General features: G+C 35.6%; 1 protein-coding gene and 1 pseudogene across 11 annotated transcripts in view; both read left to right on the top strand.

The window, feature by feature from the left end:
- The window catches only part of ELP4 (elongator acetyltransferase complex subunit 4), a 260,264-nt gene that overhangs the window by 143,060 nt on the left and 91,411 nt on the right, over window positions 1-25,793 (top strand). The window contains exon 10 of one of the 11 annotated variants that reach the window (XM_058424533.1): window positions 24,977-25,018. The exons of 9 other annotated variants lie outside the window; for them this stretch is intronic. In XM_058424533.1, the coding sequence (XP_058280516.1) occupies window positions 24,977-25,018 (42 nt within the window). Of the gene's footprint in view, window positions 1-16,408; window positions 16,465-24,976; window positions 25,019-25,793 lie in introns of those variants that run through there. One more of the 11 variants, XM_058424539.1, reaches the window with a different exon arrangement.
- LOC131380693 (putative uncharacterized protein encoded by LINC00269) lies at window positions 21,515-22,520 on the top strand (annotated as a pseudogene).

Below are 25,793 nucleotides of genomic sequence, written 5' to 3'. Positions count from 1 at the left end.
AGTTGCGATCTTACGGCCTGCGGAGCCAAAAATATTTTGTCTCATCATTTACAAAGAAAATTTTCTATAAAAAAGAACCCCTACTTTAAAGAGCTGCATACTTTAAAGAAAATTTACTGAGAGAATTGTCAGTTTGGTGATAATGATTTATACTCTTAAAATTAAGCTTTATTTGAAAAATAACACATACAATCATTTGCTGTGTAATTTGCACTTGTAGAATTTATGCAATGTCTTTGACAAAATACCTAGATTTTTCAAACAGTCTGCATTAATGTCGCTGAGAAAATACCTAGATTTCATAAAAGGTTAAAATTGGAAGGGAGCTTAAAGTGCTTCAAAGCCAGCTTCTCATTGTGTGCACATATTTTCTCATCCAGCCTCTCTGTAATCATGTGGAACTCACTTTCTTAGAGGCACCTCATTTCAGTCTCTACCAGATTCTTTCAAATGCTAAAGCAACCTCTTAACCATTAGTACTAATTCAGCTTTCTGAAGCCACAGATAAATTGCTATTTTCTATACAATGTTACTGGATCGATAATAAATACCTAATATATGAGAAATAATCATAATGTATAAATATGTATTAGTTTTTGTTAGATTTATATTTCTTTTATAAAACTATAAATTTAATTAACCATTTTATGGTGTTTATTGTACATTTAACTTAGAACCTTAAGCACAACGTCTTTTAAAGAAACCTTTTTTAAAATAAAGCATTAACTAGAAATGTTAAAAGTTTTGAATTCTGAAAGTAAAATGCTTTATGAATTGTAGCTTCATACAATTTAAATATTAAAATTCAGTGTTTTCATTTGTAGCATGTTTGAATACACAGATGACTTCAGATTATTAAGTTATAAAATCAACTTTAAATGTGATGTTGAGTTTTTTATTATAATCTACTTAAGATTTTTTTACTATACAGTAAATTAATCAAAATGTAACATTAAACTTTTGATAACTGAATATTGAGAGGCATAAGGATACATTTCTATATTGGGCATAAGGATATATTGATTTTATTAGCAGAAGTATATGCAAAAAGTTTAACTGTTCATTAACCACACTATCCAGTGTCTATAATTGATAGTCAAATTAAAACAGTAAGTTTAAGCAAGTGCTATGAAGTCTTGCTTGCTTGTATTCATTTTTTTAAATGTAGGAATTTCTTAGACAAGTAAACAAGATCTTACTGAACTTGAAAATGTGAATATATTATTAAAAGTAATGTTGGTCCTGGTAAGATTATTTTTAAGCTATAGGATGCTGTAGTTGGAATATTTTGGCATTTTGGTTAGGAAATTTAAACACGAGCACATTTTTACTTAATAATTGCTTTTATTTAAGCTAATGTAAGTTATTACATTTTAAAATAATTATATAAACACCAGCGTCCTTGCCATTTGAAAATTATTTTTAAATTATGTAAAACAAAACTTCTTTTCAAAGGTATTTACAATGTAGAATAGAATAGAAGATTGCATGAAATCACACAAAAAGAACTCAACGTAGTGTTTTCAGCCTAATAAAAATGTTGTAAAAATACTTGTAAGCTTGAAAATCACACTAGCTATTCTTGTTTCAAATTCTGTTTAATATATTGTTCTGTATGATTTTATAATAAACAGATTACTCCTTGAACAGGAATTAAGAATAAAGCTGCCAGGAAGGGGTTTTGTTGTCAGAGTAGTTCCCGCCTCATGTTTTGTAAGAGATTTCATGGTCCCATTGTAAAGAGTAGATGATTTAAAACGTGTTCCCAAGATAAACTTTCCCATTGTCATTAATGAGGATGGATAATACTGAGTGACAAGTGCATTAGGAATGACACAGAAAGAGCTGTTAGATTTGTCAGAGCGTATCACTTCAGGCATTGACACTTGAGGACATTCTTTTTGTGGATATTTGGTTGGGGGGGAGTCTGATTTAAAGATACCAAAGTTTGTGTTTGCTAATAGAATAATGTATTTTACAATTTATAAATATATATTTTTCAGTGTTTAGAAAATATTTGGAAAGTTACTTAGATTAGGTTCTTCCACGTTTTAAGTTCATGCTTTTATTATAACCTGATTTCTTCCTGAGAAAGTCATCAAACTGTAAGACATTTGAATATTAAAATAGTCCCATAAAACTAAATTCTTCTTCTAAAAAGTCTTATTTCTGGAGATATCCAGCTGAAGGAAAGATACTAAAAATTATACAAATTTTTAAAAAACATTTTGCTATCTTACTCCTGTATCTAAAAGGGTACTCCTTACTATGCATCACCTTGAGAATAAAGGTTTTGAAATAAGAAAATAACATGTAATTTTATTGTCTCTTTGAAAATACATTACAGAAACATGTTTTAAATATTAATCAATGAGCAATTAATAATATATGACTTTTCTGGTATTTAAAGTATTTCCAAACTGTAGTATGCATCTCAATTTCGATTTTGAACATGCAATTGGTCACTTTTTCGCCTTGACTCATCTTTCGTGCTGCCAACCAAATTTTGTCTCTGTATACCTTTTTGACACTAATAATAACTGAGTCTCTGTTCATTTGAGTTCAAGATTTCCCAAGCGGCAGTTTGGAGCTGGGATAAACTATCTATCGTGATTGCATACCACTAATCTGTCTCAACCAAACCACCCTATGACTGAAATTATACTTGACAGTTTACCTCTTCTTGATGAGCCTGAGGTGAACATAGCTACAGACCATCCCTGGGAGGACATGGCAACTACTCCATATGCTAGGGAGGATCCTTTTGTGACACAAGACTTAAACTATGCCTGTAGCAGAAGGGAGGTCTCTCTCCCTGTCGCTCTCTCTCTCTAGTATTTTTAATTTTCAGTAGTATTCCTTCTGTACTATAAAGCTTTTTTCACACAAATATGTTTGGTAAATACTTTCTACCATTACAAGTACTTCCTATAGGTTAGCTTCACCATGTGTTTAAAAACTATAAAGTCATTTTTCAAAGTATTTATGCTTTCTGAAGTATTATATTATTGGTATACCATAATTATCAAATATCAAAGATTCCTATTAGTATTTGACTCTTACCAGTTCTTGAAACATCTCAGTCAATTTTTATATTATAAAAATGTTTAATCCTCTCTCTTCCTTTTTTTTTTTTGAGACAGAGTCTCATTCTGTGTCACCCAGGCTGGAGTACAGTGGTGCAATCATGGCTCACTGCAGCCTCAACCTGCTGGACTCAATTGATCCTCCCACCTCAGCCTCCCAAGTAGCTGGGACTACAGGCATGTGCCACCATGCCCAGCTAATTTTTCTATTTTTTGTAGAGACAGGGTTTCACCATGTTGCCCAGGCCGGTCTTGAACTCCTGGGCTCAAGCAGAGCACCTACCTAGGCCTCTCAAAGTGCTGAGATTACAAGTGTGAACCAAGGTGCCCAGCCTAATTCTCTCACTTTAACATAAAATACTTTTCAAAATAAGTTTCAAATTCTTTTTTTTTTTTTCTTGAGACAGAGTTTCACTCTGTCCCCCAGGCTGGAGTACAGTGACACAGTCTAGGCTCACTACAACCTCTGCCTCCTGGGTTCAAGCAATTCTCGTGCCTCAGCCTCCCGAGTAGCTGGGATTACAGGAGTGGGCTACCACACCCGACTAATTTTTGTGTTTTCAGTAGAGACAGGGTTTCACCGTGTTATACAGGCTGGCCTTAAACTCCTGACCTCAGGTGATCCTCCCATCTCAGCCTCGAAAAGTGTTGGGATTACAGGCATGAGCCACCACACCCAGGCTTCAGATTCTTTAAATATTTTTAAAAATAGATTTGAAGAGAATAATAAACTGAACACTACAGTGGAAAACATTTTAATTGTTTTGATAAAGATTCCTTTTGTAGGCTGGGTGCAGTGGCTCATGCCTGTAATCCCAGCACTTTGGGAGGCCAAGGTGGGTGGATCATGAGGTCAGGAGATAGAGATGATTCTGGCCAACATGGTGAAACCCTGTCTCTACTGAAAATACAAAAATTAGCCAGGCGTGGTGGCATGTGCCTGTAGTCCCAGCTACTCAGGAGGCTGAGGCAGGAGAATCACTTGAACCCGGGAGGCAGAGATTGCAGTGAGCCGAGATCACGCCACTGCACTCCAGCCTGGACGACAGAGTGAGATTCTGTGTCAAAAAATAAAAAAATAAAAATAAAAGATTCCTTATGTAGACTTAATTACCATTTTTACTATCACTGTGTAAAGTCTAGAGAAAAATGGCTACCTAAGAAAATGAACTTACTTACTATTTACTGCCTTTCATCTTTTTTGTGAAAATGGCTCTCTTTTGGAATTAGGAAATATCAACATTTTGAGATGACGTAAAAAGAGTGATTAAAAGACTTACTAATGCCCTGAAAAAAGAGAAATCTGAAGTAATTTTCAAAAATGTATTAATATGTGGAGGATTTAATAGTAAGGCTAGTTTTTACAACCAGCATGGAGGATCAAGTGAGCAACAGACAAATTGTAAAAGGAAAGATTGAGGTTATTTAAACAAAGACTTTTGGATATTAAAATGCTTTCTCATAGACCACATGTAGATAAGTTTATTATAAAATGCAATCTATTTTCATCTGTCCTGGATTGTTGAAAAGTGATCCTGCCTGAAGATGTTTAGATGGCCTGAAAAGGTTGGCCCATAGAATCTGTTATATCATTGGAGCAAGCACTTAATAAATTTATTTCTCATTATCCATTACTTTTAATTAAAGTTTATTATTCCCTTGGAAAGATTCCTTTTAGTATAGGGAGTATTTTCTATAATCTTATGAAGCAGTAGTATAATCACTAATGCATTCTACACAAAGTTTTTCTAAAGCACCTAATGTCAAATAACCATCAACTTTATTTTGGAAGTTTATGGAAATTAATCTGACATCACAGAAGTGATTACTTAGTATGATGAGTGAAATATTCTTATATTTTTGGATGTAACATAATTTATTTTTAACAAACTTAATCTGCGTTAATTTTATTATTTTCTACATTATTTTTATTTTAACTAATAGTTACCAGTGAGCCATGTAAGATTTAGGTAACACCATCTAAAATAAGTATCCTGAAGAAAACTGTCAAAATGAAGTTTATATAATTCCACATTTTTAAAACTTCAGCTATAAAACTTCTACCGGTGAACTGCATAATATAATCTAGTGACATGTATTTCTGAATAAGAAGGAGTACTATGAAAGTAACTTAGTAAACTATTTATATATATTCTTTATGCCAAAAGCAGTTAAATGAAAATGTCTAACTTATACACTGACTCGTGCTACGCAGACTGGATTTTGTGCTAAAGTTTAACTTAGGCAATAAAATCTATGATCTATTCATCTTATCATACTCCGTTACTCCTCCTATCTAATTATCTGATCATTAAGTCTACTTTTTTATTATAGGATGCATCTGCATCATTTCTAAAATAAAATTGCTCCCATTTTTCCCACAAGCATTTATTTTCTAATCAGAAGAATTCATATAACATTGCTTTATAGTAAATATTCAAAAAAGTTTAAATGGTAATTATTGAATAGAGATGATCCAAAACAGTAATTGCTTTATTTGGAAAGCAGAATTTGTTTTGAACTTAGAGAACAAGCAAATTAAAATGATGTTTTGTATAATATTTAAATAATTATGCTTTTTGGTTTTGGTTTTAATATAAGTTTCTTTTCAACACTCTTCTTAATATACATATATGCCAAAGCATGGTATATGATAAATCTTATTTTTTTAAGTGACAAAAAATAATTGTCCTGAAAAATGCCTTAATACCATCACATAAGGCAAAATTATTGTATTCCTCAGACTACTTTTTTACTCTGCTCCTGTGACAGATTAACACTATTTTTAATAAAATGATTGGCAACACTCAATTCATTTGTTTCATACATCACAAAGGAATAATTATTTTCCAGTAATGTGTTGTAATTCTTTTTTTTTTTTTTTTTCCCCAAGAGACAAGGGCTGGCTATGTTGCCCAGGCTGGACTCAAACTCCTGGGCTCAAGCAATCCTCCTGCCTCAGCCTCCTGAGTAGCTGAAATTATAGGTGTTCACCACCACACCTAGCTGTGATTCTTTTCTTTGCTTTAGATATCAGAATGAAATTTCCTTTGGTACCGTGTGTGTGTGTGTGTGTGTGTGTGTGTGTGTGTGTGTGTGTGTGTGTAAGAACCCTATAGAGAGAAAAATAAGAAATCTGTCAGATTTTTAATTTCCTGACCTAGGATGAAGCTGTTTCTTATTTTGATATAATATGTATACTGAGTCAGTTGAACTTACAAGGACTAATTATGTGAGGGTGAGATCAACCATAGATGTTTATTAACTCAGTAAATATTTATGAAGGTATTTTAGGTGAATTTTTAATTTAGTCCAATGCTTTTTATTAAAATACATGTCCTTTATATCTGGCCTCTGCCTGCCTTCCCAGCCTCACCTCTTGTCTCAAACTTCGACTTGCAGCTTTACTGTCACTTGCAGTCTCCTCAATGGCCCATGCTTCTGTCACTTCCATGTCTTTTATTTATTTTTATTTTATTTTATTTTTATTTTTATTTTGAGATGGAGTCTCGCTCTGTCACCAGGCTGGAGTGCAGTGGCGCGATCTCGGCTCACTGCAACCTCTGCCTCCCAGGTTCAAGGGATTCTCCTGCCTCAGCCTCCCGAGTAGCTGGGACTACCACACCCAGCTAATTTTTGTATCTTTAGTAGAGACAGGGTTTCACCATGTTAGCCAGAATGGTCTCGATCTCCTAACCTTGTCCGCCTGCCTCAGCCTCCCAAAGTGCTGGGATTGCAGGCATGAGCCACCGCACCTGGCCCACGTCTTTTATAAATGCCAAAAATGCTCTCCCCTTTTCTGCAATAGATCAATCTTGCTCTTCATGTAGTCCTCCACTTAGATGTCACTTCCTTTAAAATGATTTTTCTGATTCTTCAAGACTAGGTTAGATAGCCTACCTCTGTGCTCCCAGAGTAACTCATAAGTTATTGTAGCATCTACAACATTATTTTAATTTCCTGTTTCCTTGATATCTGTCTTCACCATACCATAAACTAGTGGCAGAAACTGTCTTTTTCTTCCTCAGTGATTCACCCACAGCACCTTACACAGGATTTAGCACACAATATATACATATTAAACATATGTGGAATGAGTGGAAAACTAATGTTTAACTCTGCTAAATACCTGACTGCATGTTTAATTAGCTCTCTATATGGGTCTAGGTTGTCTGTTTTATGGAGAAGGGTATTAGTAATCAGTCCTCCAAACCCAAACTAAACTGTTTAGATTTTCCCTAATTACCAAACTATATATTGTCCTTAAGGATTTATACTTTCTACTTGGGATATGCCTCCATATCAACCTGGAATTGTTTTTAAAAATACTTTAACATCTAACTCAGTCTTTCCTTCTTAGTGAAGATCTTGCTAGCTCCTTCTTCACACCACTCATCTTCCCTGCCAATATACTGACTTCCTTCTAAATCTTTGGCATATGTAAAACTCAGCTTTTTAATGATGAGTTTGTTACTTGATGCATTAAAACCCTATCAAATAATTTGATTGAAATTTAAATGCATTTTTTAGCTAATCTATCTCATCCTCTTGCCTTTATAGACATATGGTAGAGATTCAGTATGGATACCTATTAGGATGTCTAATTAAGGCCAAACCAACTGAGCATTTAAAATGTACCCTTCAAATGGAGGGGAGGTGCCAAGTTGATAACATCTTGATAACATTGGATAGTAATATCCCATGGGCTTACATATTCATTGTTCCTAGTCAATTGACATTTATATCTATTATCACTTGACTGAAACATGATTAATTATTTTATGATAATTTGAATCATTGTTTAAAATTCAGTTTGCGAAGTGTTGTGTCCCTGCCATCTTTTACCATTCCTTTAGAAGATTTGCAGCCACTCTGCTATCCTTCTAACTGTTTGTTTTCCAAATAAGAGACTCCTTCTTTCTGTAAGAGTAATAATTTTATGCTAGGGACATCAAAGATGAGGACAAAAATGTCACATTGTGATTCTGTCTCCATGACACCCCACAATAATACAAAGCGAAAATTTCAAGCAAAGGGAGCCTTTTGCTTTGACCACAGTGTCATGTTTCTCAGATTTTGTTCTCTAAATTGGGTATTAAAATAACCATTTTTATATTTTTTAGAAAAGTAGAATTATATCTTAAAATTTTATTTATAAAATATTTTCCCCAAGTCATTCTTTTTCGTAAGGTTATTTTTTTCTAACCAAGAAATAGGAATTATAGTTCCTACTTTTTATTTACTGTTAGCTATTTTAGTTAGAGATTTATTGCCTTAATCTATATGTAATATAATGTGTTTATCACTTAGGAAACATCAAAAAAATGGGTTAGTTATTTTGTATAATGCTATAATTACATCGTTCATCAGAATAATTATATAAAAGTAAACAGAGGTAAGGTAATACCTAATTTAGGATGGCTTTCAACGGTATAGTGCTTATAATTAAAGATTTCAGATAGAAACTAAAGGGCCTTAGTTTCCTTTCACATCACCCTAATTTTCAAAATAAAACCATAAAATAAATCATAAAATGGTTTCTTTGCTTACACATTTATACATTGAATCACAACTATCCACTTAGAAGTTTTTTGGACCAAAAAAAAAATTGTTAAATTGTTCATGTGTCTTTACACTAGAGCACAAAACTTAAAAGATGAATTTTGTAGCTCATTTGACATGGCAAGCTTGAGAGCAAAAATGATTTAACTAGCCTAGTGCCATTAGAAAGTATTTAAGGTTTGCCAAGGGAAGTATGTGATTATTTCATATTACTTAAACCATTGAAAGAAAATATCACACATTATCAGTCATTAAAAGTAAACATGCATTATACATAATATCAGAGATTTAAGACATTATAGATAAATAGCTTACTAAATTGAGACATAAGTAAGATTTTATGTCTTTATAAACAAGGTATTTTTCCACTTTCCTACTTTTTTCCAGTTGGACTAAAAGGCATACAACAAAAACCTCACCTAGCCTAGCCTAGCATCTAATAGCCCTCACAGACACATATGAATATTTAGATGCAGACCACTAGACACAGATACCAAAACATGTATCCTCACAACAACCTTTCTAATGGCACATTGAGCTCCCTGGTGAGAAAAGACTGCAGCATCTCAAGGTAGAAAATAAGCAACAAGACTTATTTGCCAAGTGACTGTGAAAAGCACTTTTCATGCCTGACTCTGCTACGTACAGAATTCTGTGAACCTCTGAAGTAGCCATGTGACTTAAGGTTTAGCTGCTAACAGCTAAAATAGGTCATCAAGCTCCAGGTCTGTTACAGTATTACAGTTCTTTCATTCCCATTAGGAACTTTGTTGTAAGCAGAAACTGGCTTTTGGCTGCTTAGTGTTCATTTTTGTTTTTCTGGGTGGAACTTAGAAGGTCAATGAGGGGGCTGGGGCAGCAAGGCTGATGACTAAACAGTCTGCTCTTCAACCCTGATATCTAATAGGGGTAGGAAAACCTCTGGATACCCCCTGTAAAGACACTCCCTGGCTTTTACCAGCTTACCATCTGGACCCAGTTTTGAGTGATTTATGACAATGGAGCCAGCATGACTGCACTCTATACTGAGTATTATTATTATATTATTCAATAAATGTCTTCTCTGTTGCAGAAGTTTGTAAGAACTGTTCAAATTGTTTTGTTTATTGAAGTTGTACGATTATTACTTTTTTAAAAAATGGAGCGGTCATTTAGACTTAGAAGTCTTTTGTTATGAGGTGATTTTGTTATAATGGCATTTCTTAGAGATGATATTTATTCCAGTGCTGTGAAAAACCTATATAACTTTTTAGATATGATTTTTATTGAGCATATGTGAATTGAAAGTAATAATTCAAGCCGAGCACGGTGGCTCCCACCTGTAATCCTGGCACTTTGGGAGGCTAAGGTGTGGGCGGATGGCTTGAGCCCAGGAATTTGAGACTAGTCTGGGCAACATGGCAAAACCCCATCTCTACAAAAAATACAAAAATTAGCTGGATATGGTGGTGGACACTTATAGTCCTAGCTACTCACAAGGCTGAGGTAGGATCACCTGAGCCAGGGAGGTCAAGGCTATGGTGAGCCATGATTGTGCCACTGCACTCCAGCCTGGGTGACAGAGTGAGACCCTGTCTCAAAATAAAAAAATAATAAGTAAGCTTTTTAAAAAGAAAGTCATAATTCAGTAAAACAGTTATCACATGCACAGTTCACCCAAATGACTTCCATATAAGTTGATGATATTCTAAGTTTAAGTTGATGATATTCTAAGTTTACATGGAAATGTAAAACTTGGAAATTAATAAAACTATAAAGGGATGACAGTAGTTTTTGGGTTTTGGTGGGTTTTTTTGTTTTTGTCTTTGATTTTTTGAGATGGAGTCTCCCTCTGTCACCCAGGCTGGAGTGCAGTGGCGTGATCTCAGCTCACTGCAACCTCCGCCTCCCAGGTTGAGGTGATTCTCCAGCCTTAGCCTCCTGAGTAGCTGGGACTACGGGTGTGCACCACCATGTCCAGCTAATTTTTGTATTTTTAGTAGAGATAGGGTTTCGCCAGGTTGGCCAGGCTGGTCTCAAACTCCTGACCTCAGGTGATCCACCTGCCTCGGGCTCCCAAAGTGCTGAGATTACAGGCGTGAGCCATTGGTGGGTTGTTTTTTGTTTGTTTTTGAGACAGTGTCTTGCTCTGTCACCCAGGCTGCAGTACAGTGGTGTGATCATAGCTCACTGCAGCCTCAAATTCCTGGGCTCTAAATGATTCTCCTGCCTTGTCCTCCCAAGTAACTGTGACTACAGACAAGTGCCACTACACCCTGCTGATTTTGTTTTTTGTAGAGATGGACTCTCACTATTTTGCCCACACTGGTCTTGAACTGCTGGCTTCAAGCAGTCCTCCTCCCTCAGCCTCCCAAAATGTTGGGATTACAGGCATGAGCCACCACACCCAGCCTGACAGTAGTTTTTGATGAGATCTCAGTTGCCACAATTTTGGTGCATAAATCATAGTCCCATTATCAGTTATCTATCATAAGCTCCACAATTTTGTTGAAACTTTATATGCTATAGCTATGAATTATTTAAAAGAGAACACCTGGTAATCTATGTTTAAACATGCTAAATATGTTTGGAATTTCTTCTATATAATATGATGCACTAGTATTTACTTCTTGATTTTTTTGATATCTGATGAAATGCTAGTTAGCTCATGGTTACTGTAACAGAAATAGAGAAGTATTTCTTAGAAGGGCTATTCATTATAATAAAACATTCATTCAAAATATTGCCCATATTAGAGAACTGCTTGCTTATTAAGATATAACTGGTTATTTAAGATTGCCTTGGTCCACAGGAAATGTAGTGTGTGGCCATAAAAACAAACCAAATTATGACCTTTGGAGGTATCCTGCATGGAGAATACATCAGCAATTCATCACTCTATTTACAGCATTTGAGAAATTAGGATCATTGATATTGTTTTCTATTGGAAGTGAACAGTAGAACAAAATCTGTGGAATCTCTTGAAATTTTTATTTAATAGAGCATCTAATAGAACATCATTTCATAAACCTTTCAGAACGTTTTAAACATTGTAAGCATTATAGAAAATTTTATTTAATAAAGATTCACACCAGAACATTGGAGACACATTTTTCACTAACAAAATATGGAAAAGATTGTTTCCAAATTGGTGTGTTTAATTGCTTGCATGCCCTTGGCCACTTAATAGAAAAACCTTTAAGTGTGATGCAACCAGTCATCACCATGTCTTCAGTTGACACATTTTGTTAAATAAAAGGTAGAAAATAAGAAAACTTATTTCCATCTAATTTGAATAGAAGTCTATGGGATGAGTATATTTGGAAAGCTGTGCTAAAACATTTAATATGGAAAGGAAGGTCTCATTTATAAAACTGTGAAAACAGTTACCATTTTAGTTTGACCCGTCAACCATTTTTCTTCATTTTACCAGTTGTACATTTTAGGATTGGAAGTAAATGGAAATAAAAGCCTCTTCCCTACAACACTGCAGTCTTCATGTAAGGGCTGTTTAAAAAAATGCCAGGGCATGGCTTTTTTCTCAAACCTGAAGGCACTCATAAAGTTAAACTTATTCAAGCTCAGGATTTCTGAAAGAATTTACATTTAAGAACTGAATTAACATTCTGTCCATATTAGTAAAACAACATTGAATGTTACCTCTTCATATAATAGCAGTAGCAATGTCTTCATTAATTCAGGTTTCTAGTACCTAGTTAAAAAAAAAAAAGCACTTGGATTGTAAAGTGTGTGCATGTTTGTACACAACGTGGCAGTGACAAAGCTTTGGAAATTATGGAAGCTAAATGCTTGGTTACCACTGTAACCCTCTTTTTTCTATTTTATTGCTAATACTACAAAAAGGCAGTTATTTCTCCATCTGGTTTCCTTAGCATATACATTCTTAGCACATAGGAAAAATCATCACTGTCAGAAGTGAAGAGTTAAGGGCAGGACAGGGAAGAGATTGTGACAGATTGAATGGGCAGAATTGTTGCCTCCAAGAGTCATGAGAGGGAGTGTAGTATAACAATTAATACATTTAATCTTTTCTTTTTTTTTTTTTTTTTTTGAGACAGAGTTTCGCTCTCGTTGCCCGGGCTGGAGTGCAATGGCGCTATCTCAGCTCACCGCAAACTCCACCTCCCAGGTTCAAGCAATTCTCCTGCCTCAGCCTCCCGAGTAGCTGGGATTACAGGCATGCACCACCACGCCTGGCTAATTTTGTATTTTTAGTAGAGACAGGGTTTCTCCATGTTGAGGCTGGTCTCGAACTCCTGACCTTAGGTGATCCACCTGCCTCGGCCTCCCAAAGTGCTGGGATTACAGGCGTGAGCCACCACACCTGGCTACATTTAATCTTTTTAAAAAATATATTAAGCATATACAGTGCTAAAGTGATCATGTAGGCACTGTGGGAAATGCAAATGCTATACATGGTTTCTGTTCTCACTTAACATCTTAGATACTTATACTGTGGAAGTTATGAAAGAACTCCCTTCCCTCTAAAAACTCTGTAGTTATACAATCTTTTTCAGGTGTTTATAGAAAGATTTTTTCCCTCTTTAAATAGAAGAAAACAATTACTATTTACCCAACATTCAATCTGACAGAAAATCCTATTGGCTTTGCTTTAAAATATATTCATAATTTAAACAGTTTTTACCACCTCCAATGCTACCACTCAGTCCAAGCCTCCTAACTAGATTTCTTCTTTTAACCCTGACCTCCTTCAGTCTGTTCTCATACAGTAGCCAAGAGGATGATTCTTTTAAAACATGAGACAGATCATGTCATTTCACTGCTCAGACTCTGTGTTGATTCTTCATCTCACTCAGAAGTCCTTAAGTGGCCACCAAGATCCTACGTGACCTGGCTGCCTTTACTCTCTGATCTCATCTTTTATTCCTCGCCCACCATTTGCTCCATTTTAGCCACACTGGCCTCCTTGCTTGAACACAGTAAGCCTCGGGGCCTTTGTTGCATGTTTCTTTTGCCTGAAATGTTATTCTTTCAGGTCTTTTCATAGCTAACTTCCTCAATGCCCTCAAATATTTATTCATATATCACCTTCTTAATGAGGGTTTCCTGACTCTTGTTTTCCAAATAGCAATTTATCCCCACTCTGCCATTGCCAATCACTCTTAATCTGCTTCATGTTTTCCCATAGCACTCACCACCTTCTAATATGCTGTATAATTTTCATATCTGTTATGTTCACTTTCCATCTTCCTGTACTAGGATGTAGGTTTCACAAGAACAAGGATTTTTGTACATTCCGTTCTGTTTAGAACAGTATCTTACATATGATAAGGTGCTCAGAAAAATAAGTTTGTATGTCTCAGTTTCTCTCAAGCTGTTTCCTCTCTTCTTCCCTATTTAAATTATATACAAGAATGAATGAATTTAGAAGCTTATACTAGTTGAAATAATATCATTTATTGCTATTATTTAGTAAGTACTAAATGTTAGACACTGTATAGGCACTTTGCTGGTATTATTTAATCCCCACAGCTAGTTCTCAGAGAGATAAAGAGGCTTAGAGAGGTTAAGTCATTGGCCCAAAATCATGTATCAAATGAATGACTAAGCTCCAATTCAAGCCCGTAAGAGACTCCAAAGGCCAAGCCCTCTTTGTAGCTTTTGGGTTGTGGCCAAGTTTAGCAAGTTTCATTCAATTATCAATATTTTTATTTATATTTACATCATTTTTTAAAACCATGTACCTCCTCACACATTTTTAAGTTGATATAAAATTTTCTATTATATGTTTAAATAGTGACAAAGGGTATAATTTCTGACCTATTAAATATATGCTTTAATATATTTTCATCCAAATCATGCAGCATTGGCTTAGCTCATTCAATTAGTAGAAAAGGTTTGTAATATAGTCTAATTGGCAATCATTGTCAAATTGATGAGAACAAAGTCCAACTTCGTTTTTAAATTCTAATTAAACAGTTTCCAGGACAATCTCCTCACTTTCTGTTGCCATGAGTGTGTCCCATGGTCATCATGAAACAAAACGCAAGCCCCTTTAGTTTGTCTGTTTTGCAATTATGGGACTCTCCCTTAAGAGCAATGTAACACACACCAAGGTCCAGGGTGGGTGAGAGCTATGCCTTCTTTTGCCAAGTTCAATTAAATGGGAAAGGAGAACTTGCAGACTGTAGGTACGTTTTCAAGTAGATTAATTTTAGTAGAGAATAACTGTGAAAACTGAGGATCTCAAAATTGAATTATTTTGAAACTGCCCATGCCCAGGTAGCTATTGAAAAGTCTTTGTAAAACCCAAAGGGGATGCATTTTCCAGTTTTAAGACCTCTGCTTTATATTAAGTAGTACATTGAAATTTAGAAAATACTCCAAGTTTTTTCATGGTTATAGTAGTTGATTATAATCTACAAAAATAGATCTTTAGGTTTTGCCAATGTGATTTAAAACAAGAATGGAATGAAATATTTAACATTGATGCAAACTATTTAATTGATTTTTTAAAGAGTTTTTAAAAGGCTTACAGAAAAATTGAAAAGAAAATATAGAGTTCCCATATACTCATCCACACTCATTCCTCAGTTTCCCCTATTATTAACATCTTGAATTAGTGTGGAATATTTGTTACAATTGGTGAGCCAGAATTGATACATTATTATTGACTGGAGTCTATACTTTATACTAAGATTCACTCTGTTTTGACATTCTGTGGGTCTTGACAAATGTATAATGACATGTATTCCCATCACAGTATCGTATGGAATTGTGAAACTTCCCTAAAAATCCCCTGTTCTGTACCTATTCATCTTTCTCTCCCCCTTCTTTCCTCCCTCCCCCAATGTCTGACAACTATTGATCTTTTTACTGTTTCAATAAACAATTTTGCCTTTTTCACAATGCCATGGAATTACGTAGATTGTAGCTTCTTCATATTGGCTTTTTTTCCCTTAGCAATATGCATTTAAGGCCAGGTACGGTGGCTCATGCCTATAATCCCAGCACATTGGGAGGCTGAGGTGGGAGGATTGATTGAGGCCAGAAGTTTGAGACCAACCTGGACTACAAAATGAGACCCCTATCTCTGCAAAAAATTTTAAAAATTAGCCAGCTGTGGTGGTGTGCAGCTGTGGTCCCAGCTACTCAGTAGTAGTCTGAGGTGAGAGGATCACTTGAGCCTAAAAGGTCAAGGTTGCAGAGAACCGTGGTCGCACACCACTGCACTCCAGCCTAGGTGACATATCAAGATCCTGTCTCAAAATTAATAAATAATTGTTATTTATTGTATACATTGTGTGTGTGTGTGTGTGTGTGTGTGTGTGTGTGTGTGTGTATGCATTTTAGGTTCTCCCATGTCTTTCTCTGGCTTGATAACTCATTTCTTTTAGTGCTAAATAATATTCCATTGTGTGGGTGTACCACAGTTTGTTTATTCGTTCACTTACTAAAGAACATCTTGGTTGCTTCCAAGTTTTGGCAATTATGAATAAAGCTATTGGTATAAACATCCATGTGCAGGTTTTTGTGTGGACATAAGTTTTCAACTCATTGGGTAAATATCAAGGAGTGTAATTGATAGATTGTATAAGAGCACATTTCATTTTGTAAGAAACTGACAAACTGACTTCCACAGTAGCTATACCATTTTAAATTCCCACAAGCAATGAATGAGAGTTCGTGTTGCTCCACATCCTTGTCAGCATTTGATGTTATTAGTGTTTTTGGATTTTAGCCATTTTTCTAAAATGTAGAAAATGAGAGTGGCACCTCATTATTGTTTTAATTTGCAGTTTTCTGGACATATGATATGAAACTTCTTTTTATATGTTTATTTGCCATCCATCTGTCTTCTTTGGTGAGTTATCTCTGCACGTCTTTTGCCCATTTTTAAATTAAGTTGGTTTTTCTGTTATTGTTGAATTTTAAAAGTTCTTTGTATATTTTATATACCATTTGTTTGTTGACTATATTCATGCAACTATATTCAAGTTCAGTTGACTATATTCATGTACTACATATACCATAATCTATATTCATGTACCACATATACCATAATCAAGACTATACCACATGTCTTGATTATGGTAGCTTTATATTATACCTTGAAGTCAGGCGGTATATTAGTTTGCTAGTGCAACCACAACAAATAACCACACACTTGCTGACTTAAACAATAGAAATTTTATTTTCTTACAGTTCTGGAGGTCGGAAGTCTAAAATCAAGATATCAGCAGGGTTAATTTCTTCTGAGGCCTCTCTACTTGGCTTGTAGATGACTGTTTCTCCCTATGTTTTCCCTCTGTGCGTGCACATGTCTGAGTTTAAGTTTCTTTTTCTCATAAGGACGCCAGTCATATTGGATTAGGGCACACCCTAAAGACGTCATTTTAACTTAATTCCTCCTCAAAGAACTCAAACCCAAATATGTTTACATTATGTGATACTATGTGTAAGGGCTTTACCATATGAATTTTGAAGGGACACAATTCAGCCCATAACAGGTAGTTTCAGTCCTGCGACTTTGTTCTTCAGTATCGTGTTGGCTATTATGGGTCTTTTGCCTTTCCATATAAGCTTTAGAGTCAGTTTGCCAATATCCATAAAATAACTTGCTTGGATTTTTATTTGGATTACGTTGAATTTATAGATCAAGTTGGAAAGAACTGAAATCTTGACAGTATTGTGTCTTTCATTCCTAGGGCTAGTTCCCCCTGGAGTTGTGTACTCTCTAATGTCCACCCTGAGCTTCCAACAGTTTGTCTTTTACAGTTTAGATTTTCCTACTCTTTTGGTATTGGTCCCTGTGGAGAATTTTTTTTTCCTGGGCTTTTACTTGGGTAAGTTGTGATTCTCTGTATCTACCTATCATCTCTACAATCATAGAGGGCAGTGGTTTTCCCTGTGACCCCAGTTATCTGATGGATCTAAGATTTGTTGATTTTTCAGTTTGTTCAGCTTTTTACTTGTGGAGACAGGAATGACACCTTCCAAGTTCATTACATGCGGGACTGGAAACCAGAAGTCTCCAACATACTTTTTATTATTGTAACATTATTGTGAAGAAAATTAAGCACTTATTGGTTCTTTATTATACAGAAGGAATTCAGTTAAATATAATACATCTTGAAACTGGCAAGAATCCCATCTTGCTAAAATGATATTTATGAAAATATTTCTGCATTTGCATCATTAGTTTTTGAAACAAATTTACCCTAGAGCATTGGTTTGCAAAATGCTATGGCCCCAGTGGTTCCACAGAAGATCCTCTGAAATTGCTGGTTTGAGTTTCGGATAGGGGTTGTGGAGGGGTATAAGCAAGAAGGAAGCAAAGGGCAAGGAAAACACTAAGTTCAATATACTCACCCCTACCTGAATCAGAGCATATGTGTTTTATTTGTTTCATACATATCATTTGAAGTAACGGTTTGACAATTGAAATATGTTTAAATTCACTGCCCTTGAGTGTTAGAAAATGTTGTATGCAATAGACAAGGTTGTATTTAATCTTCTAATGTTGTATTCAATAGGCTGCACAGTAGATGAACCTACATCATGAAAAGCTTCTTTGCAGAGTTTAGTAATGAAATTGTTAAGGAAGAACTCTAAGGTAGACTCATTTAATGCAAAGCGATCATGTTGAAATAAAACTGTTAGGGACTGTAAAAACTCAATGTAAAATATAATTAATTTATCCTGAGGAGCTCAGGTATTTCCAAATTAAATATTTTTGAGGTACGAATTAGCTGATGTATCAAAAAAAGATAAAGTGTGATCATACCTTTATTAACCTGAGGTTAAGTTTTCTTGGCAAAACTTATAAATGTCAGTATATCCCGACTCATTAGTAACAGTTGAAATTAACCAACTTCGTAACTTCTATTTTTGTAAAAATTTACACTCACATATTTAGATCTTTTTTTTTTTTTTTTGAAATTTGACTTTGTATCATGAGGGGAATTGAGGATAGGTCTGAAATAAGATTTCAGGCTTTTCTCCTTCTGAAATATATATTCAAGCTGAACAGAGAAAAGCATTTTCAATTCATCTAACAGTCGTGTATAATTAGGCTTGGTTCTGCGTTGTGAATGGGGTTTCTGGAAGGGCAGCAAAAACAGGGTTTGATTTGTTACGTGCCCAAGCTTTGCATTATACCGTATAGAATTGTTTGTAAACGTGCATATCACAGTAAAGTATGCTTAGTCTAAATCAGTTCAGAAAATTAGACACCTGCGATGTATAAAGCAAATAAATAAAACACCATTTTTCCACCAGAAAAGTGAATACAGTTGTAGAAGAGATTAGATAGATGTGCAAAAATCAATACAGGGCAAAATATCCTAAGTGTAATAAAGAAGGATAAAATGCTGTGAGACTTAAGGAGAGAGATGTTACATCTGTTTGAAGGCAAATTAGAAGAAGGTTGAAAGGGAAAGTAACATTTTTGATGATCTGGAAGAACATGGACAGAAGATACATCAGTGAGGAAATGGTTACAGTGCATATAAAAGAAAACTGATAGGTGCTTGAACAAATACGGCTTTATATTTCTTTCCTTTTTTTTTTTTTTTTAAGCTGGAGTTTCACTCTTGTTGCCCAGGCTGGAGTGCAGTGGCACGATCTCGGCTCACTGCAACCTCCGCCTCCCGGGTTCAAGCAATTCTCCCGCCTCAGCCTCCCTACTAGCTGGGATTACAGGTGCCCACCACCATGCCCAGCTAATTTTCATATTTTTAGTAGAGACGGGGTTCCACCATGTTGGCCAGGCTGGTCTCGAACTCCTGACCTCAGGTGATTCATCCGCCTCAGCCTCCCAAAGTGCTGGAATTACAGGTATGAGCCACCGTGCCCGGCCTAGGACTTTATATTTCAAAGAGAACAAGTCTAAAGGTAAGTAGACACTGATGTTGATTTAGTGCTTCTGTAATGTCAGCGTCCCATCCAAGTATGCAACAGTTTCAGCCAAGCTATTGACAAATCTAAGAGAGATTTAAATGAAGAGCTGTACTTGATACTGTACTTGATATTTGCCAGGATCTGAATGATGAAAGAGGAGGAAGAATCATAGATTACTCAAGGCTGTAAAATTAGTGGCCCATCAATAAGACTCATAGGTGCTTGTTTACATATTTGCCTTCCTCACTAGCTGCTATTGTTAGAAAGGTGCAGAAGCAGTAAGTCTGGTAGCACTACTTCGGTCACACTTCCAGGATGCTTACTGTCTTATATTTGTAAAATCAGCACCTTGGCATTCATTGTTCAGTTCTCTCATTTTTGTACATTTTGTACGATACTGTATTAGCTCAAGTTGAGTAAGTATAAGAAATACTACCATGTGCCGGGTCTTTTGTGAGGATACAAATATGTATTAACACAACTCCTACCCATAAAGAGCTCATAGTCTAGTAGAGAAAACTGACATATAAACAACTATAATAGAAATTGACTGGTACAAAAATAGAGTTAGGTATGAAAATACTGTACAAAGACTAATAATGAGGCAGTTTTTCAGGGAAAGCTACAGAAGGAAGATATTTGAGTTGCATCTTGAAAGTCATTTGGACTATAAAATATTTATGTACTGATCACTTTCTATTTATGTTATTACTTATTTTGACACTTACCTTGCCCATTCGACTGTAAGTTTATTGAGGTCAGAAAGTATATATTCTGTGCCTTTATTTCACCCATAGTGCCAAAATATTTCACTGAATCAGTATATTTGGTACTAGCCAAATATTTTATTTATAGTTACATAAATTTATTTATTTTTCTTTACCTTCCCTCTCCTCCCCACAAAGCCCAAGCTTAGCTAGTCACCATTCTTCTTCCTATTTTTGTATCCTATTTTATTAACATTAGCCATGTAATATATTTTTAGAACAGCTTATTTTACACACAAATGTGTAGTTTCTTTCTATGGCATATCTTGTAAGTAAGCATTGAGATTTTTGCTGTGCAACTCTTTAGGAGCTTTTATGGTGTCTTGTGTAAGCTTGATTAAAAATACAAAGTTTGGAGTTTTGTAATTTTCATACAGCTTTTGAAAAATTTTCAAGTTTATAATTTTTTGTACCACTTCAAAGTATGAGGTTTCCATTTTTAAAAATATAATTTAAAAGCTGTGTTAAAACTACCATACTGTTGAAGTTTCAAATTGGCAAACTGAGTATATTATTTTGAATTTTACTCTAGGACAGATGAAACAGGCTCAAGCTCTTCTAAATTTTGTGAAACACCAATGAAATTTTCCTTCATGAACATTTAAATCCATCATCATTTCTGCAGGTTCCAAGGCCATGGGCATTTTAAGATTAATGTTCTAGATGAATTAAAATTATTTTATGGTCTATGAAGATAATTTGCTAAACATCTATTTAAAAGCCTACCGTATGGGGGTACTAGAGATACAAAAATAAGACATTGTTTCTATTTTAAAGAATTCACAATTTAATAATTAAAGAAATTTCTTCCATCCAAACTATGAAATAAATTCAATTAGCTAGATATAAATGTCAAAATTGATAAGAAGTAGAAAAGATCACTTATTAGATACTAAGTAAATGATTATTAAATAATGAACAATAGGAATTACAGACTTCAGCCGTAGGAAAGAAACATTACTGGATGAACTTTTTCAGTTCTTGGATATCAACATGGTTTTGGTTATTACAGTGATTGTCAGTAATATTTAATGCATGAGGCTAGGGTATTCTGGCATTCAACAATGCTCTGCATAGTCCTACCCAATTAAGAACTGCTATGATCCTGCACAACTTTGAAAGTCTAACTAAAGCTACTACAAATATAAATTGGTGTGTCACTTCTTCCAGAGTTTATGTTTATATTCAATGCAGTCCCTATAAAAATCCCAGCATAAATTTTTGTTAAATAAAAAAATGCAAAGGACCAAAAAGATAATCTAAAAAAAAAAAATCAGAATCTCCTTTTGTCACCCAGGCTGGAGTGCAGTGGATCAATCTTGACTCACTGCAACCTCCGCCTCGGGGATTCAAGTGATTCTCCTGCCTCAGCCTCCCAAGTAGCTAAAATTACAGACGTATGCCACCACCCCTGGCTAATTTTTGTATTTTTACTAGAGATGGGGTTTCACCATGTTGTCCAGGCTGGTCTCGAACTCCTGACCTCAAGTGATCCGCTTATCTTGGCCTCCCAAAGTGCTGGGATTAAAGGCATGAGCCACAGCACCCAGCCCCAAAAAATAATCTTTATACATAGCAATGTTGGAGGACTACCCTATATCAACATTTGTGGTATTGACACAAGGACAGATCATTGTAACCAAACAGGACAGAAAAGAGTCCAGAAACAGACCCATACGTATATGATCACCTGTGACTTATGCCAAAAATAACACTAGTGCAGATGGGGAAGGATGTGCTTTTCAATAAATAGTACTCAGTCAAAACTGGTATCCGTATGTTCCATATGAAAAACAAAAGTAAATCTTGACCTCTTCTTCACAGCGTAAACAAAAATCAATTCCAGATGGACTGCAATCTGATATGAAAGACTGTTACAATAGACTTTTAGAAAGAAACACAGGACACTGTCTTCACGGGGAGTGTCTGGAAAGGAGCTGAGGGCACTTTCAAGGAGCTGCTGATATTCCTGATTTTGATCTTACTAAACAAATTACAAAATGATTTCAATATATGTACCCATGTAAGCATAAATTGGTACTTTAACACATAATACTGGAAACCTTTTACAAAAAGTTTTGCAGAAAGAAAGGGTCCTAATAGCAAAGGAAGTTTAGGCCAGGAGCAGTGGCTCACGCCTGTAATCCCAGCACTTGGGAGGCCAAGGCAGGTGGATCACGAGGTCAGGAGATCAAGACCATCCTGGCCAACATGGTGAAACCCTGTCTCTACTAAAATACAAAAAATTAGCCAGGTGTGGTAGTGGGCGCCTGTAATCCCAGCTACTTGGGAGGCTGAGGCAGGGGAATCACTTGAACCTCGGAGGCGGAGGTTGCAGTGAGCCGAGATCGCGCCATTGCACTCCAGCCTGGGCAACAGAGCAAGACTCCAGCTCGAAACAACAACAACAACAACAAAATAGCAAAGGAAATTTGATTGAAAAAAAATCTAAAGTTACTGAATAATTTACCCAACCTGTGCATTTTTTTACTCCATATTTCCAATTACATAATTAATTGAAATGGGTTTCAATGCAATAGTGCAATTACTTCAAGAAGAGTGTAGTGAATTACACATTTGTAACAGAAGAGTTGAAACTTAACAGATTTGTATCCAAACTTTAATAAATTAGTGAAGACATATGAAATGCAGAGACTTTAATTAATTTTATTAATAAAGCTTATTTTAAAAATATTTCTGGCCGGGTGTGGTGGCTCACGCCTGTAATCCCAGCACTTTGGGAGGCCAGGCCCGCAGATCCCGAGGTCAGGAGATCAAGATCATCTTGGCTAATATGGTGAAACCCCCTCTCTACTAAAAATACAAAAAATTAGCTGGGCATGGTGGCACGCGCCTGTAGTCCCAGCTAGTCGGGAGGCTGAGGCAGGAGAATCACTTCAACCCGGGAGGCAGAGTTTGCAGTGAGCCAAGATCACACCACTGCACTCCAGCCTGGACAACAGAGTGAGACTCCATCTCAAAAAAAAAAAAAAAAAAATCTTTCCTATATATTGTTAAATGATTATAGCACATTAATACTTTTATGTATAAAAGTTAAATGTTGAAATTATCTTTTCAAGGGGTTATCACACAACTTCTCTATAGTCTTTTATAATAGTTTCCTTTTCTAACCTTCTTGTAGGCTTTATGACTTAGTCAAAATGAAAGCCAAACTCACCTGTGAAAAATATATACATTTTATATATTAGTAATCTATTATTTATTTTGTCATGTTAGCCCTAATACAATTAAGGTTATCACCTCCTTTCTCTAATCAATACCAAGAAACTCTGGTCTGTTATTATTTATCCTGACACTAATTTTTATTCTAGATTCTACCTGTACCATATTTCTGATTTTTCATGATCTTGTGAGTTTTTTTTTTTTTTTGGTATGGAATAGCTTCTCATCTTAATTATCTTAAGTACAAACACATTTACTATAATTAGATGCAAGCATCTGACTATTTTATTAAAACTTCAGATTAAATATGGATAAAGGAGGGAAGCCCTCTGAGAGAGGCAGATCATGATGTGATTTCCAGCTCACAATTTTGGATTCTCTCCCATGGGTAATGGGGAGCCATTAAAGTATTTTATGCAGAGATTACCAATCAGATTTGTGTTTTAGAAGTATCACTCTGGGCCTGGTGCAGTGGCTCACAGGTATAATCCTAGCACTTGGGGAGGCCATGGCAGGGGCGGATTACTTGAGCCCAGTTCAAGACCAGCCTGGGCAACATGGCAAAGCCCCATCTCTACAAAAAATTAGCCAGGCATGCTGGCGGACACCTGTGGTCTCAGCTACTTGGGAGGCTGAAGTGGGAGGATCACTTGAGCTGGGGAGGTGGAGGTTGCAGTGAGCCGAGATCATGCCAGTGCACTCCTGCCTGGGCAACAGAGTGAGACCCTGCTTCAAAAAAGAAAAAAAAATCACTCTGGCAGGAGTATGAAAAGAGATTGGAGTGGGGTGACAAGACTAGAGGCCAAGAGTTGAGTTAGGAAACTGTTGCAGAAGCCAGGTGATCATCATCATCATCACCATCACCATCATCATAATGATTAGACATGAGATAAAATCAACGGAACTTAGTCATTTAGTAAGAGAAAAGGAGGAGTCTAACCTGGCTCCCAAATATCTGATTTGGGTGACTAGATGGGGTTGGTGTCTTTCATTAAAATAGGGACCATAGGAAAAGGTGCAGTTTGGGACATGTAGAATAGGACAAATAGGTGGATATAGCCTTTGAACATTTGGATGTGTGAATTTTTTCTAAGGAGATACATGATCCAGAGATGTATATTTGGGAATCATTGTTATATAGCTGGCAGCTGAAGACATTAGAACATGTAAGATCGGAAAACATGTTTAGATTCAGAAGAGAAGAAGGCAGAAGAATCATGTGGAGTGGTCTCATGGAAATTGAGGGAAGAGAGAATTTTGAAGGAATAATGAACAATGCCAAATGCATTGAGCAATAAATGGAAACAACAATTGACTCATAGATAGTCTATTGCATTTGGCAATATGAGGCTCATAGGTGACCATTGATCAAGAAGTTTCAGGGGCATAGGGCTCAAAACCTTAATTACATGTAGTTGGTTAAAGATTGAATGGCTTTTGCAATTTCATTGAAAGTATAAAGAGTGAATGAGAGGTAAGGAAATAGAGACAGCAAGTATCGACTCTCTGTTGCAGATTCTTGAGAATGAAAGAAAGGAGAAGGAAAGAATAATAGAGGTGGGTGCAAAATAGGTAATTTTTCAATTATTTTGCTTTTTCCACTTGTACCTTGATTAAAATGCATTTTCATGAGTTAATGTTAAACTTTGTATTTTTCTATAATTAATCATTCTATAATACTTTAGTTAATGGCATAAGTTTAAAAGAATCAGGGTTACCCCCAAACCAGATTAAGTATAAATACTAAATTGTGTGATTTCCATGAATGCACAGGATTAAAAAATATTTATGACAGAACTATGTAAAATCACGATTGAATAAAAGGAAGACGTTGACAGCGTGTTGGATAAATGTGAGATATCTTAACAAATGATTTTTAAATGAGGCCATCTGTTAAAGCTTGCTGATGCTCTGAGTCTGGAGCAAGAGGTTATTTATGTTTTCACGCAAATCAGGCTTTAACCAAAATACTTTGGAAAAAACAGATGCCTTTTAGAAATTCATTATTCCTAAAATAATTACAACCTCCTAAATGTTAACATCCCTTTCTACAAAGAATGGTGTTATGCTAATGCTGTTTATATATATGAATGTGAAATTATTGTATCATTTGCTGTAATGCAAGGGAATGGTTTCTCCTTATCCCCACCTCCATCCTCACCCCAGGGAGATACATGCCTGCTTACCAGGACCAATTTTCTACTTATTTAGCTAAAAATAATTGACCTTTGAAAGTCATAACCCAAGTAGTTGAATTTGAACTAAAATCTAAAGATAAACCTAATCTTTCAGGCATTCTTTCCTCCCACTGTTTTGATCTTTTTGACCCCCA

This window comes from Hylobates moloch, unplaced genomic scaffold (assembly GCF_009828535.3).
Source record: "Hylobates moloch isolate HMO894 unplaced genomic scaffold, HMol_V3 SCAFFOLD_11, whole genome shotgun sequence".
In the NCBI taxonomy this organism is placed as follows: domain Eukaryota; kingdom Metazoa; phylum Chordata; class Mammalia; order Primates; family Hylobatidae; genus Hylobates; species Hylobates moloch.
Note: the sequence above shows the minus strand (reverse complement) of the source record. Positions and strands in the feature narration are given on the sequence as shown.